The 13,268-nt window shown below is 41.9% G+C and overlaps 1 protein-coding gene and 1 long non-coding RNA gene across 5 annotated transcripts in view; one reads left to right on the forward strand and one right to left on the reverse strand.

Moving 5' to 3' along the window:
- The window catches only part of col18a1a (collagen type XVIII alpha 1 chain a), a 94,732-nt gene extending 90,238 nt beyond the window's left edge, over nucleotides 1-4,494 (forward strand). For all 4 annotated transcript variants that reach the window (XM_034884856.1, XM_034884854.1, XM_034884852.1 and 1 more), the window contains 5 exons: nucleotides 211-243; nucleotides 328-642; nucleotides 939-1,136; nucleotides 1,318-1,433; nucleotides 3,433-4,494. In XM_034884856.1, the coding sequence (XP_034740747.1) occupies nucleotides 211-243; nucleotides 328-642; nucleotides 939-1,136; nucleotides 1,318-1,433; nucleotides 3,433-3,646 (876 nt within the window). In that variant the 3' untranslated portion in view covers nucleotides 3,647-4,494. The remainder of the gene's footprint in view (nucleotides 1-210; nucleotides 244-327; nucleotides 643-938; nucleotides 1,137-1,317; nucleotides 1,434-3,432) is intronic.
- LOC117952524 overlaps nucleotides 1-4,625 on the reverse strand; it is a 5,159-nt gene extending 534 nt beyond the window's left edge. Inside the window, exons 1-2 of the long non-coding RNA XR_004658436.1 lie at nucleotides 4,614-4,625; nucleotides 2,325-2,340 (exon numbers count right to left, since the gene is read on the reverse strand). This is a non-coding gene — a long non-coding RNA (uncharacterized LOC117952524). The remainder of the gene's footprint in view (nucleotides 1-2,324; nucleotides 2,341-4,613) is intronic.
- Nucleotides 4,626-13,268: the final 8,643 nt, after the last annotated feature.

Here is a 13,268-nt window from a genome sequence, read left to right on the forward strand (position 1 = left end):
TTTGTAAAAAGGCTGCAATGAAACAAAGAGTGAAAAATTTAAAGGGGTCTGAATACTTTCCGTACCCACTGTATATATCACTCAGTATTTACATATATATGATATACACACACATTAGCTACATTATTATGTAATGCAGTTCACAACGGGTGATTTGGAGGTGACATGTCAGTATCTGCTGTTTAGTAACAGCTCTTTTCCTCTCCTCAGCTTGGAGATTACAGTCCGTTCTTCAGAGATCTGGTAAGTTAGGTGTGAGAACAGACATTTTAGCCCTTTTTATTTACCTTTTGATTTTTGTTAAATCTCTCTTATTTTCAATTAAAGGACAACGAATTGGCAGAGCTGCAGCCTCCCCCTGTGATCCTGTACCCCCAGGACCGGACCCAGAACAACGGAGCTGGCCATTACTCCCAGGGCAGTTCCGGGATACGACCCATCGAGCCTCCACCACAGCCAGCTGTAGACCCCAGGTACCCCCCACAGTATGATCCAAGATTTCCAGACCCAAGGCTCACTGGTCAGACGGATGGAAGGCCGGCCACCCAATGGACCGAGAACAGATACCCTGTAACTCCGCAGCGACGACCCAGCCCACCTGTACTGCAGCCTGCTGGCCGCTCGGACCCGTCGGCATCAGGAGTGAGTAGGGTTCAATCGGTAGAGCTCAGCAATACAAACGTCCATAAGTATTGCGCTACATTGTTGCACAATAAATTGGTGTCAACTTGGCTCATGTTCATTATTCATGTTCTACCGGAACTGAATATTATTTCTGGACCAACTTGACTTGTAGTAAGACTTTTTTGAGAGAGTAAGGGTTTTCACACAATTAAACAATTATTTTTTAAATTATAAATACAGCGTGCGATGTTATCATTTAAAAGTTATAATCAATAATGAAATAAACTTACAGAAGCCTCTGTCTTCCTCATCAGCTACATCTCATCGCCTTGAACGCCCCTCAAACTGGCAACATGCGAGGAATTCGCGGGGCGGACTTCCTTTGCTTCCAGCAGGCCCGCGCCATAGGCCTGAAGGGAACCTTCAGAGCTTTCCTGTCCTCCAAGCTTCAAGACCTCTATACCATCGTCCGCAGGTCGGACAGGGACAGTGTCCCCATCGTCAACCTCAAGGTGAGATCTAACTCCTGCTGCGGTTCTGTTTGAACTACGCACTCGCGGACAGAAACGTCTTAGAAACGTAATGGTTGTGTTGTCTAAAGTTAATATATCCTAGGTATTTTGCCGCTGCTTTGCAAAGAACACATCATGGAGGAGAAATTAAATTCAAGGCACTGTATTGTCTTCCTTCCAGGACCAAGTGTTGTTTAGCAGTTGGCAGTCACTCTTCGACGACGAGGCAAACAAAATGAGGGAGAATGTGCCAATCTACTCCTTCGACGGTAGAGACACCCTCAGGGACAGCGCGTGGTGAGTCTTTGTTCAGTTTGCCGGTACATTAATCTTACATTTGATACAGGGTTCAAACAAACACAGGAGGCATTGCAATTGACGTACTGTAGCTAGGGTTGGGTACCGAACAAATCACATTGGTACTACAGAGTATTGGTTCACGCGTAAAATCAAACCGTGCCAAATTTTGGTACCTGAGAGTAAGCACGTATCTGTCCTCTCTGCGGATTGACAGAGTGGAGGGCTGTCACAGTGAATCACGGCAGTGCCGATAAAGTGGTTCCAAAAGTTCATGCAGACACTATCAAAACAGTCATGATGCAAATAAAAAAGGAATAATATACAAATACAAGAATAAAAGTTAGTGAGTAAGAAATAAGTAATTAAATTTAATAGGTTGTAGGGGCGGTTTTGAGAAAACAGAGGGAGGGGTTTTATTTGTTTAATTTTGGTAAGGTTAAAATATTCTAAGTAAATAGGTGTGGAATTATTTTTACTATTTAAATAATTTTCTGAAATTACAGAGGGAAAGTACCGAAAAAGTACAGTTGGGTACTGGGAACCAAATTTAAGGTACCCAACCCTAATCACCTCTCAATAGGATTAGACATGTGAAATACAGTACAGGCCAAACGTTTCTCAGTTAATGAGTTTTCTTTATTTTCATGACTATTTACATCGTAGATTATCATTTAAGGCATCAAAACTATGAATGAACATATGGAATTATGTACCTAACAAAAAAAAGTGAAATAACTGAAAACATGTCTTCTAGTTTTTTCAAAGTAGCCCCCCTTTACTCTGATCACTGCTATGCACACTCTTGGCATTCTGTTGATGAGCTTCAAGAGGTAGTCACCTGAAATGGTTTCCCAACAGTTGTGAAGGAGCTCCCAGAATGCTCAGCACTTGTCGGCTCATTTGCCTTCAAGCTGCGGTCCGGGTCCAGTGACTGTGGAGGCGCAGCACCACATCACTCTCCTTCTCCGTCAAATAGCCCTTACACAGCCTGGAGGTGTTTTTGGGGGTCATTGTCCTGTTGAAATGATATAATGGTCCTGTTAAATGCAAACGGGATGGGGTGGCAGGATGCTGTGGTAGCCACGCTGGTTCAGTATCCCAACAGTGTCACCAGCAAAGCACCCCCACACCATCACACCTCCTCCTTGCTTTATGACAGTTGGAACCAAAGATCTCAAACTTGGACTCATCAGACCTAAGCCCAGATTTCCACTTGTCTAATGTCCATTCCTTGTGTTTCTTGGCCCAAACAAATCTCTTCTGCTTGTTGCCTCTCCTTAGCAGTGTTTCCTAGCTGCTATTTGACCATAAAGGCCTGATTTGCACAGTCTCCTCTTAACAATTGTTCCAGAGATGTGTCTGCTGCTAGAACTCGGTGTGGTATTCATCTGAGCTGCTGTTAACTCAGATGAACTTATCCTCACCAACAGAGGTGACTCTTGTTCTTCCTTTCCTGGGGCGGTCCTCATGTGAGCCAGTTTTTTGCAATTTTCCGGACCGACTGACCACTGGAAACGTAACACTAATCTACTATAGAAGTCATAGGAGCACAATGGTGTCATCCTAGTCAACCAGCGTATTTCCACCTAATATCCCTCTCCAAAACCACTTCAGTAGAGTAACGTTAGTCACAGCGCTTACTTGCTTTGGTGTTAGTAAAGCATTAAAGTTCAAAGAATGGTTCACATTAGAAAAGATCCTTTTTCATTTTTTTTCTTCTATGTAGATGCCCTCTCCTACAAAATCACAGCAGTAGTGGAGAATGGTTCATTATTTCCAAACAGAGCTCCTGGTCATCTTTTCATATCGCAATATATATTGCAGGGGAAAGAAATATCACGCAGGCCTAGGTTAGCAGATGTGAACTCTTTATTGCTGTCACACAGTCGCCGTGCACTTTCAGTTGCCATGTGGTTCTGAGCTGTTGGAAAGGAAGTGCGAAAGAAACAAAGACGACTACTACTAACATCGTACGCTTGTTTTTGCTTCCCCACAGGCCAGAGAAAATGGTCTGGCACGGCTCAAGCAACAAGGGTCACCGGCAAACGGACGACTACTGCGAAACATGGCGGGCGGGCGACCCCGCTGTGACCGGTCTGGCATCATCCCTACAGAGCAGACACCTCCTGCAGCAGACATCCAGCAGCTGCTCGGGCTCCTACATCGTCCTCTGCATCGAGAATGCCTCGACGACGTACTCCAAAAAATAAGTTTTGGGGTGTTCCAGGCCCACAGTTTTAATTCCCCCGAAAAACACGCGGCGTCCGAAAAACTGGACCTGCGGCTCTGTGCCTGGCAGAGACGCTGTGCATCGACCGCCCCTCTGCAAACGCCAAAGAGACGGGGCGAGTGGAGGGGCGTCGGGCCTTTTTTTTGAGGGGGCATCGGCACATATTTTCTCCAAGGGGCAGAACAAGAGCAGAGAAGCTAAATGCATTCTCAAATTGTATCCATTTTGAAAAACTATTTTGTATATTACACATTTCGTTTTTGACGTAAATGTTTTACTTTTGAACTGTTTATCAAAAAATGCTATATCCATCCTGTTTTTGTATTGTAGGTCCTGATAATTTCCAATTTCATTTAAGGGTTACAATGGGGAACAACGTTTAAAGATCATTTTAAAGAAGACAATTGATATTTATTTTTAAATGAAGTTAAATGCCCTCATTTATATTGTATGCAGCACACATTTGACTTTTTTTTGAAAAAGTATCTAATGCTGGTTACAAAAATAAGCTCATATTGTATACAAATACATTAATGCTTACTTGAGGGCAAGATTCATTGGAGCTAAAATAGAGCCTACAGAATGTAAAATCATGATTTTCCGCTCATACCGGTTTATAAAAAGCTATTGGTGAGCAAGCTGTTCATTTGCGGGAGCGATCATCATCGGGGGCTCTAAGCAGAGGGCAGTTTTGGCAGTAGCCCCGTATGAATTCCAGAGACTGACCTGGCCTCGGCGCTACCGCCACCCTGCGGATATCCAGTTTTATAACAAATTGTGCTGTACAATTTCTCCCAGGCACTGAATAAAAATCTTTTTCAACTACAACAACACTGTACTTAGAATGTGTGTGTGTGAGAAATTGTTCCTTTGCCACTGGACTAAATGTAGAGAGTTAGTTAAGCCGGCTCCGATCGGGCCAGAGAGAAATTTTATAAAGTACTTACTTTAACAGGTTTCCATGCTTGCTGTTTTGCATGGCCGGTACACATCGAACTACTGGGGCCAACCATGGCTCACGTGACAAGGAAGTAGGTCACTCCAGCACCCCGCTTTGCCTCGTTTGATTTAGTACTAGTAAACTTGGCCATTGTGATCTCCGCGCAAATAAATACCCGTCACAGCTTTCTCTGTGTTTGTCACGGACAGAATGTTTCCGACCGGGCCCTCGCCTAGATCTTGGGGATTAGAGCCAAAGGCAATCAAAAAACAATCTATGGCAATTGCAAACAAGGGTACCATCAAACTCGCAGTGCTCGGTCAGACAAGTGCAAATGTGCTACCCTCTCACTCACAAAGCTTCCAAATGTTACCCCATGTTTGGATGTTTGTTACCTTTCCCACGCCCTCGTCGCAGGCGGCCTTTGGACATGCCAGTCTGTCTTCTGCCTTATTTGTCCTAGTGTTAGTGTGCCCAGCCTCAGGTCTAGGGGAACCCGGATCAGCAGCAAGATGCACTGAGGAAAAGAATACAGAAAAAACCCTGTCTGCTTGTACGCAGCTTTATTCTGTAGACACACACACACACACAGATCCCAGTTTTAAATATCTGTATATGTATATCTAATGTTAAATTTGACTGTTTTTACACTATTACCATACTCTGTTTTATATTTGCCATACAAATAGATTAAATTACATAAACCCATCCTAATATTGTGTTAATGTACACATACTGTATATGCTTTGGCAACATTGTTATTAAAACTTTCATGCCTATGAAGCCCCTTAAGGCGAGAGAGAGAGAAGTTGACATTCAGGAGCAGCTAGCCTTCTACCTTACCCCCAGCACCCAACCACCTGAGAAAGCCACAGTGTGTCCTCCACAACTTACCACTCCCCCACCCAACCCAGTCTACACCTGCTGCACCACAGACACCACCCTCAACCTAGACTGCCTGTATGATCACGTCCACCTCTACAAGCAAGCCCCTCCCCCCTTTACCTCGCCATGGCTACCGAGAAATACCACTACATTGGCAGGGAGGACCCCTAGACCCCGACCCTATATCACCAGCCCCACTCCGTCACCAAGAGGCCGCCTCCTCTTCTCCCCCCTGAACTGACAATAGCTCCTACCGAGATACTGAGCAACAGCAGAGCTAAGGCGAGCCAGTGAGAGGAACAGCCAACCAACCACCCACCAGCCAACTGAAGGACATGCAACACATGGTGAGCCTAATCTGGAACCATAACACAATTAGTAAAAGAACTCATATGCATTGACAGTTTCTTTTGCTTTTTTCTTTATCTAAGAAAAGACCAGGAGTTTGCCTCATGTTTAGAAACATTAAGTATTTTAACAAGTATGATGTCTTTTCTATTTGTTGGGATGTTCAGGGCTTCTGGTCCACCACGTTTAGAGTAAAAAGCAAAATTCAAAGTTCCTGAAGGAGATCAATAATACTGACTTTGTTGTCCTCCAGGAAACATGGTGTAAAGGTTTCTGCAGTGGTTGTCCAATAAGTTAGAGATATGATTGTCCCACCCACCAAATTAAAAGGAGTCAGTCAGGGGAGAGAATAAGGAGGAAATATAAATTGTTAAACCATATATACAGGTGAAACACAAAAAAATAGCATATGGTGCAAAAGTTAATTCGTTTCAGTTATTCAACTTAAAAGGTTAAACTAATATGTTATATAGACTTATATGCAAAGTGAGATATTTCAAGCCTTTTTTGGTATCATTTTGATGATTATGGCGTACGGCTTATGGAAACCCCAAATTCAAAATCTCAGAAAATTAGCATATGGTGCAAAAGTTCAGTATTGTTGACTCAGAGTATCACACTCTAATCAGCTAATTATTCCAAAACACCTGCAAAGGGTTCCTGAGCCTTTAATTGGTCTCTAAGTCTGGTTCAGTGAAATTCACAATCATGGGGAAGACTGCTGACCTGACAGTTGTGCAGAAAACCCTCATTGACATCCTCCACAAGAAGGGAAAGCCTCAAAAGGTAATTGCAAAGGAAGTTGGATGTTCTCAAAGTGCTGTATCAAGGCACTTTAATAGAAAGTTAAATGGAAGGGAAAAGTGTGGAAGAAAAAGGTGCACAAGCAGCAGGGATGACCTAGCCTGAAGACGATTGTCAGAAAAAGACCATTCAAATGTGTGGGGGAGCTTCACAAGGAGTGGACTGAGGCTGGAGTTACTGCATCAAGAGCCACCACACACAGACGGGTCCTGGACATGGGCTTTAAATGTCGTAGTCCTCTTGTCAAGCCGCTCCTGAACAACAAACAACGTAAGAAGCTTCTTACCTGGGCAAGGCACTAAAGCAAAAAATAACTGGTCTGTTTCTCAGTGGTCCAAAGTCCTCTTTTCTGATGAGAGCAAACTTTGCATCTCATTTGGAAACCAAGGTCCCTGAGTCTTGAGGGAGAATGGAGAGGCACACAATCCAAGATGCTTGAAGTCCAGTGTGAAGTTTCAACAGTCTGTTGGTTTGGGGAGCCATGTCATCTGCTGGGCTTTATTAAGTCCAGAGTCAGCGCAGCCGTCTACCAGGACATTTTAGACTACTTTATGCTTCCTTCGGCAGACGAGCTTTATGGAGATGCTGACTTCATTTTTCAACAGGACTTGGCACCTGCCCACACGGCCAAAAGTACCAAAACCTGGTTCAATGACCATGGGATTACTATGCTTGATTGGCCGACAAACTTTCCTGACCTGAACCCCGTAGAGAATCTATGGGGCACTGCCAAGAGAAAGATGAAAGACATGAGACCGAACAATGCAGAAGAGCTGAAGGCCGCTATTGTAGCATCCTGGTCTTCCATAACACCTCAGCAGTGCCACAGGCTGATAGCATCCTGGTCTTCCATAACCCCTCAGCAGTGCCACATGCTGATAGCATTCTGGTCTTCCATAACCCCTCAGCAGTGCCACATGCTGATAGCATTCTGGTCTTCCATAACCCCTCAGCAGTGCCACATGCTGATAGCATCCTGGTCTTCCATAACCCCTCAGCAGGGCCACAGGCTGATAGCATTCTGGTCTTCCATAACCCCTCAGCAGTGCCACATGCTGATAGCATTCTGGTCTTCCATAACACCTCAGCAGTGCCACATTTAAAATCCTTGTGTTATTGATTTCATGCAATATAGAAATTTTCTGAGATTTTGAATTTGGGGTTTTCATAAGCTGTACGCCATAATCTTTAAAATGATATCAAAGGCTTGAAATATCTCACTTTGCATGTAATGAGTTTATATAATATATTAATAACTGTCCCTACTCTGTTAAGCGGCTTTGAGCTCGGGAAAAGCGCTATACAAATTCAATTTATTATTATTATTATTATTATTAGTTTCACCTTTTAAGTTTAATTACTGAAATTAATGAACTTTTGCACCATATGCTAATTTTTGGAGTGTCACCTGTATGTAAAAAAAAAAAAATCTCAGTTGAACCCACATAGATTCCCCCTCTCGAAGCCACCCCATTTCAATGTGTGAGTTTCTCCTTACTCAAAGGAGAGATAAACCAGATAATTCCAGAGCTAAGAAAATATTTTAATCTGTGGCAGTGGCGTAGGCAGAAATAGTATTTTGGGCAGTTCAGTACAAAAGTGAGTGGGCCATTTTAAAAAAGACGTAGAAGTAGCAAAAAGGACAAATAATATTTTTCACCAGGTTTGCACACACTGCAGAAGGGATTTTGGCCCACTCCTCCACACAGATCTTCTCTAGATCAGTCAGGTTTCTGGGCTGTCGCTGAGAAACACAGAGTTTGAGCTCCCTCCAAAGATTCTCTATTGAGTTTAGGTCTGGAGACTGGCTAGGCCACGCCAGAACCTTGATATGCTTCTTACAGAGCCACTCCTTGGTAATCCTGGCTGTGTGCTTCGGGTCATTGTCATGTTGGAAGACCCAGCCTCGACCCATCTTCAATGCTCTAACTGAGGGAAGGAGGTTGTTCCCCAAAATCTCGCAATACATGGCCCCGGTCATCCTCTCCTTAATACAGTGCAGTCACCCTGTCCCATGTGCAGAAAAACCCCCCAAAGCATGATGCTACCACCCCAGTGCTTCACAGTAGGGATGGTGTTCTTGGGATGGTACTCATCATTCTTCTTCCTCCAAACACGGTTAGTGGAATTATGACCAGAAAGTTCTATTTTGGTTTCATCTGACCACATGACTGTCTCCCATGACTCCTCTGGATCATCAAAAAAAACTTAAGACGGGCCTTGACATGTGCTGGTTTAAGCAGGGGAACCTTCCGTGCCATGCATGATTTTCAATCATGACGTCTTAGTGTATTACCAACAGTAACCTTGGAAACGGTGGTCCCAGCTCTTTTCAGGTCATTGACCAGCTCTTCCCGTGTAGTTCTGGGCTGATTTCTCACCTTTCTTAGGATCATTGAGACCCCACAAGGTGAGATCTTGCATGGAGCCCCAGTCCGAGGGAGATTGACAGTCACGTTTAGCTTCTTCCATTTTTTAATGATTGCTCTAATAGTGGACGTTTTTTCACCAAACTGCTTGGCAATTTCCCCGTAGCCTTTTACAGCCTTGTGAAGGTGTACAACTTTGTCTCTAGTGTCTTTGGACAGCTCTTTGGTCTTGGCCATGTTAGTAGTTGGATTCTTACTGATTGTATGGGGTAGACAGGTGTCTTTATGCAGCTAACAACCTCAAACAGGTGCATCTAATTTAGGATAATAAATGGAGTGGAGGTGGACGTTTTGAAGACAGACTAACAGGTCTTTGAGGGTCAGAATTCTAGCTGATAAACAGGTGTTCAAATACTTGTATTTGTAGCTGTATCATACAAAAAATAGTTTTAAAAAATCATACATTCAGATTTCAGTTTTTTCTTTTTTAGATTATGTCTCTCACACTGGAAATGCACCTACGATGACAATTTCAGACCCCTCCAGGATTTCTAAGTGGGAGAACTTGCAAAATAACAACATAACATGTCACACATGACATTTCATTCTACAATTATCTCACATCAAAGCTCTCCCTTTACCATTCATACTGCTGATACATTTGACTAAAGAAAAGATCAGAACCAGCTTACATCCAGGACACGGTCAAACCACACACCTCCGCCAGCCGGCTCCGCTATGTATCAGTCAAACACGCTTCTGCCCCCTCACGGGGATTGAGAATTAATCAATCTCAATTGAAATCAGGATGGCCGAAAGCCTACACATCTTCTGCCTCAGGCCAAAAATCACATCTCTTTCGACTGCACCTTGGTTGCACTTTCATGTGGCTCTTTGTAGTTTGGCTTAATCCAAGCCAATGTGCACATTCAGCTTGCTGTCAGGAGTATGTACCTTCAAGGTTGAAATTACTTAAATGAAAGTCGCTTTGGATAAAAGCATCAGCTAAATGACTTGTGATGTAATGAGCCTACTGCTGAGGATCTCTGATGTCACTGTGGCCCTGATACATTTGACCCGGCAGCCTTGACCAGCAGTTTTACGTCCTACTCAATGACATGTTGCCCGTGGTATTGACTCCACCACAAATCAGTGTCTCTGGTGGCAATGAGAGGCGCTCAATACATCTTGGTCATACATCATCTAATCATTCGGTATTTGTAACAGCTTATTCTTTTCAAAGTATCTATAAACCTTCAGAGTTAATCTACAACTGCTCCCTAATTCAATTTAACCATGAAATCATTCTTTAAAATTCATTGTGTTTTTCCTATGACTGTGTGGGCTGGTCACCAGGCCAGGAAAAAAAGAATTATGCAAAAAGAAATTGCCATTGCGCTTTCTATATATTCATTCCTAGAATCGACGCTTCTGTCCGTGGTTAGTTTGCATCTGTAACGGAACGACGGTTGAGTGGGTTACCTAGTTAAACTGCTGAAACCAGTTAAAAAGTTGTCTTTAGCCAAACGGTTAATTGCAGGATTGTTAGAAAATGACACCCTGAGGTGCTGACGGATTCAGGGTGGTTATGTTCTTTGCTGAAAACAAAACAGTGATGCCGTTTTGCTCTCATTGTTCTCCCTGAAGGTTGCTGGAAGTGATGTTATGTAACGTTTTATAAAGTACTGCAAGAAGATGATAATGTCTCTAATGCCTGACAAGCCAAGATTGACATTTAAAAAATAAAATAATTCAAATTACCAGGCAGTCCTGCATACGTTTACTGTAGGTCTACAAGTAAAGTGGATTTTAAACGAGAACTGAATTAGGTCACCAGTCATTGAAGATAGCTCATGAAATCCACTTAAATCTCTTCTTTAAAGTTAAGAGGCGTTTCAAGATAATATTTGATTAAGAAGATTAATTTGAATTATTCACAGTTGCCCTAATTTAGTAGTTACTTTGAATGATATACCCACCAGAGGAGAGCTTCTTACATTCAGGTGTATATGGTGAATAGTACCTTATTTATCTCTATATGTAACTGCAGATCCCGATGGAAAGCTGTTCCCACGTCAAACAGCTAGTGAAACAACACAACGATGACTGAATAATACATAAATTGCAGATTTCTGCAGAATGACGTGGTTCATCGGCAGGGCCGGAGCAACACAATGTGGTATTTAACACAGATGTCTTCAGAGTACACAAAGGTTGCCCCGACACTTAAATTCATTCAAAATGTAACAGGGAACAATCAGTGTTTGACCTACAGTCTGTTGAGAGGCCTCAAAACGCAGAAACAAAGCGCTATCACACCATAAAACGGAAAAAAAGATCCATGTTTTGCCGTAATCCAATGAAACAAAAAAATCTGTAGATCCACAAAAAGGCACACGGTGTATCTCTACGCCCATCACATTCCCCGGCCAGCTCCAAACAGGTGAGCGAGGCCTCTCCACTTTGCCAGTTAAACAAACTCCAACTCTGCACAAAACGTGCAATCAATTAGTAAGCACAGATAGGGCTGGGTGATGTAGAGAAAATCAGATATCACGATATTCTTGACTAAATACCTTGATGTTGATATTGCAACGATATTATATGTATGACTATTGGTGCTTTAACCAAATATAATTTACACAATGAGATTTTTGATAACTATTCTCCAGAAATGATTAAATGACTAAGTGGGTAATGGTAAATAATAGAACAGCTAGAACAGTCTGGTAATTTCAGAATATGACATCACTTTACTGTAATGCAGCCTGTAAAACCAAGAAAAGACTTAACACATACTGTATACAGTATAGCCAAAATGTAAGACAATATCTAGTCTCATATCGCAATATCGATACATCATCGATTTATTGCACAGCCCTACTTACTACAAATGTATATACTGTTAAACGGAGGTTCAGTTGAAAACCCAAGAAACACAAAGCTAAAGCTAAAAATATGTGTTTGCTTGAAGTATAACTCACAGCTAAAATATGTTTGTTTGAAATATAACTCACAGGTAAAATATATATAATGCTCAGAGTGTGCTATGTAACCCATGACATATATTGTTTTGATGAAAGTATGAACTAAATATTAGAAAAAGCTAAAACTAAAAAACTAGTATTCGTTAGGTGTGACTTTTGGCACACTTTTGGGTGTGGTAAGGGTCACACTTACTGTAACAGTAAGTTTTTTTAGCCTGGACTTTGAGTATAAATATGAATTGATGTGTCCTTTCTCTCTTCAGCGCGAGCATACCCACGTATCGGGTTTTATCTAGTCTCTGATTTTGATACTCTTCGCTTTTACCAATGGTGTGTGTTTCTAGTAATAGGAAATAAAACTAATTATTACTAAATATAATAATTACTAATTAACTTTAAAAAGTGATAAATTAGCAAATCACTGTGTGTGGATTGAAAATCTAGCATTTGTACAATCAGGGAAGTATCAAAGTAACTCCTTTTATATTAGGCCTAACCATCCGCCCAGCTAATAGTCACTTGACCATGACAAATCAAAACAAACTGGCAGTACCAAACCAACGTTATTATAGTTTTGCTTTTTTCATTAGTTTTTTTGTTTAATTTTGACTTTTTGTTTTCAAATTCAGTTTAGTTTTAATAAGTTTTAAAAGGGAATATCCTAGTTTAGTTTGTGAAAATGCTTAGTTTTAGTTCAGTTTTTATTACTTTAGTCTTTTTTGTGATATGGGTTATTTGTCAGGGGATTCGAAATGTTTAGAAAAAGTATTGTGTAATAGTGACTCAACTTAAACATCACACAATTTTAGAAAGATGTATTCACAATGTATTCAACATTAACACCAGTACAAACATTGTAAATATGATGATGAACACAGATATTTGTGTAAACAGTCAACACAAGACACCACAGTGAGTGCAGAATGTGTTTGATGTGTTCCAGGAGAAAACCTAAATACTCTAGCTAACAGACCAAAGAAGACAGACATCAACAGGTGTTTTGAAATTTGGTTATTGTAAAGTGGCGAACTTTTTTGAAGTCAATTGGCTCACACAGTTGTGTTGACATCCCAGTATTAGTATTGGTCCATTGAAGGCAGATAAATGCAGGACTGTTGTGCAAATCAGCAATATAACATTAATCTTAGCGGTTAGCTGTAGCATAGCGGATTCAAGAGGAACAACGCGGATTCCGTCCTGGCCGTGGAACAACGGATCAGATCTTCACTCTTGCAAGGATCTTGGAGGGGGCCTGGGAGTATGCCCAAC

This window comes from Etheostoma cragini, chromosome 11, assembly GCF_013103735.1.
Source record: "Etheostoma cragini isolate CJK2018 chromosome 11, CSU_Ecrag_1.0, whole genome shotgun sequence".
In the NCBI taxonomy this organism is placed as follows: domain Eukaryota; kingdom Metazoa; phylum Chordata; class Actinopteri; order Perciformes; family Percidae; genus Etheostoma; species Etheostoma cragini.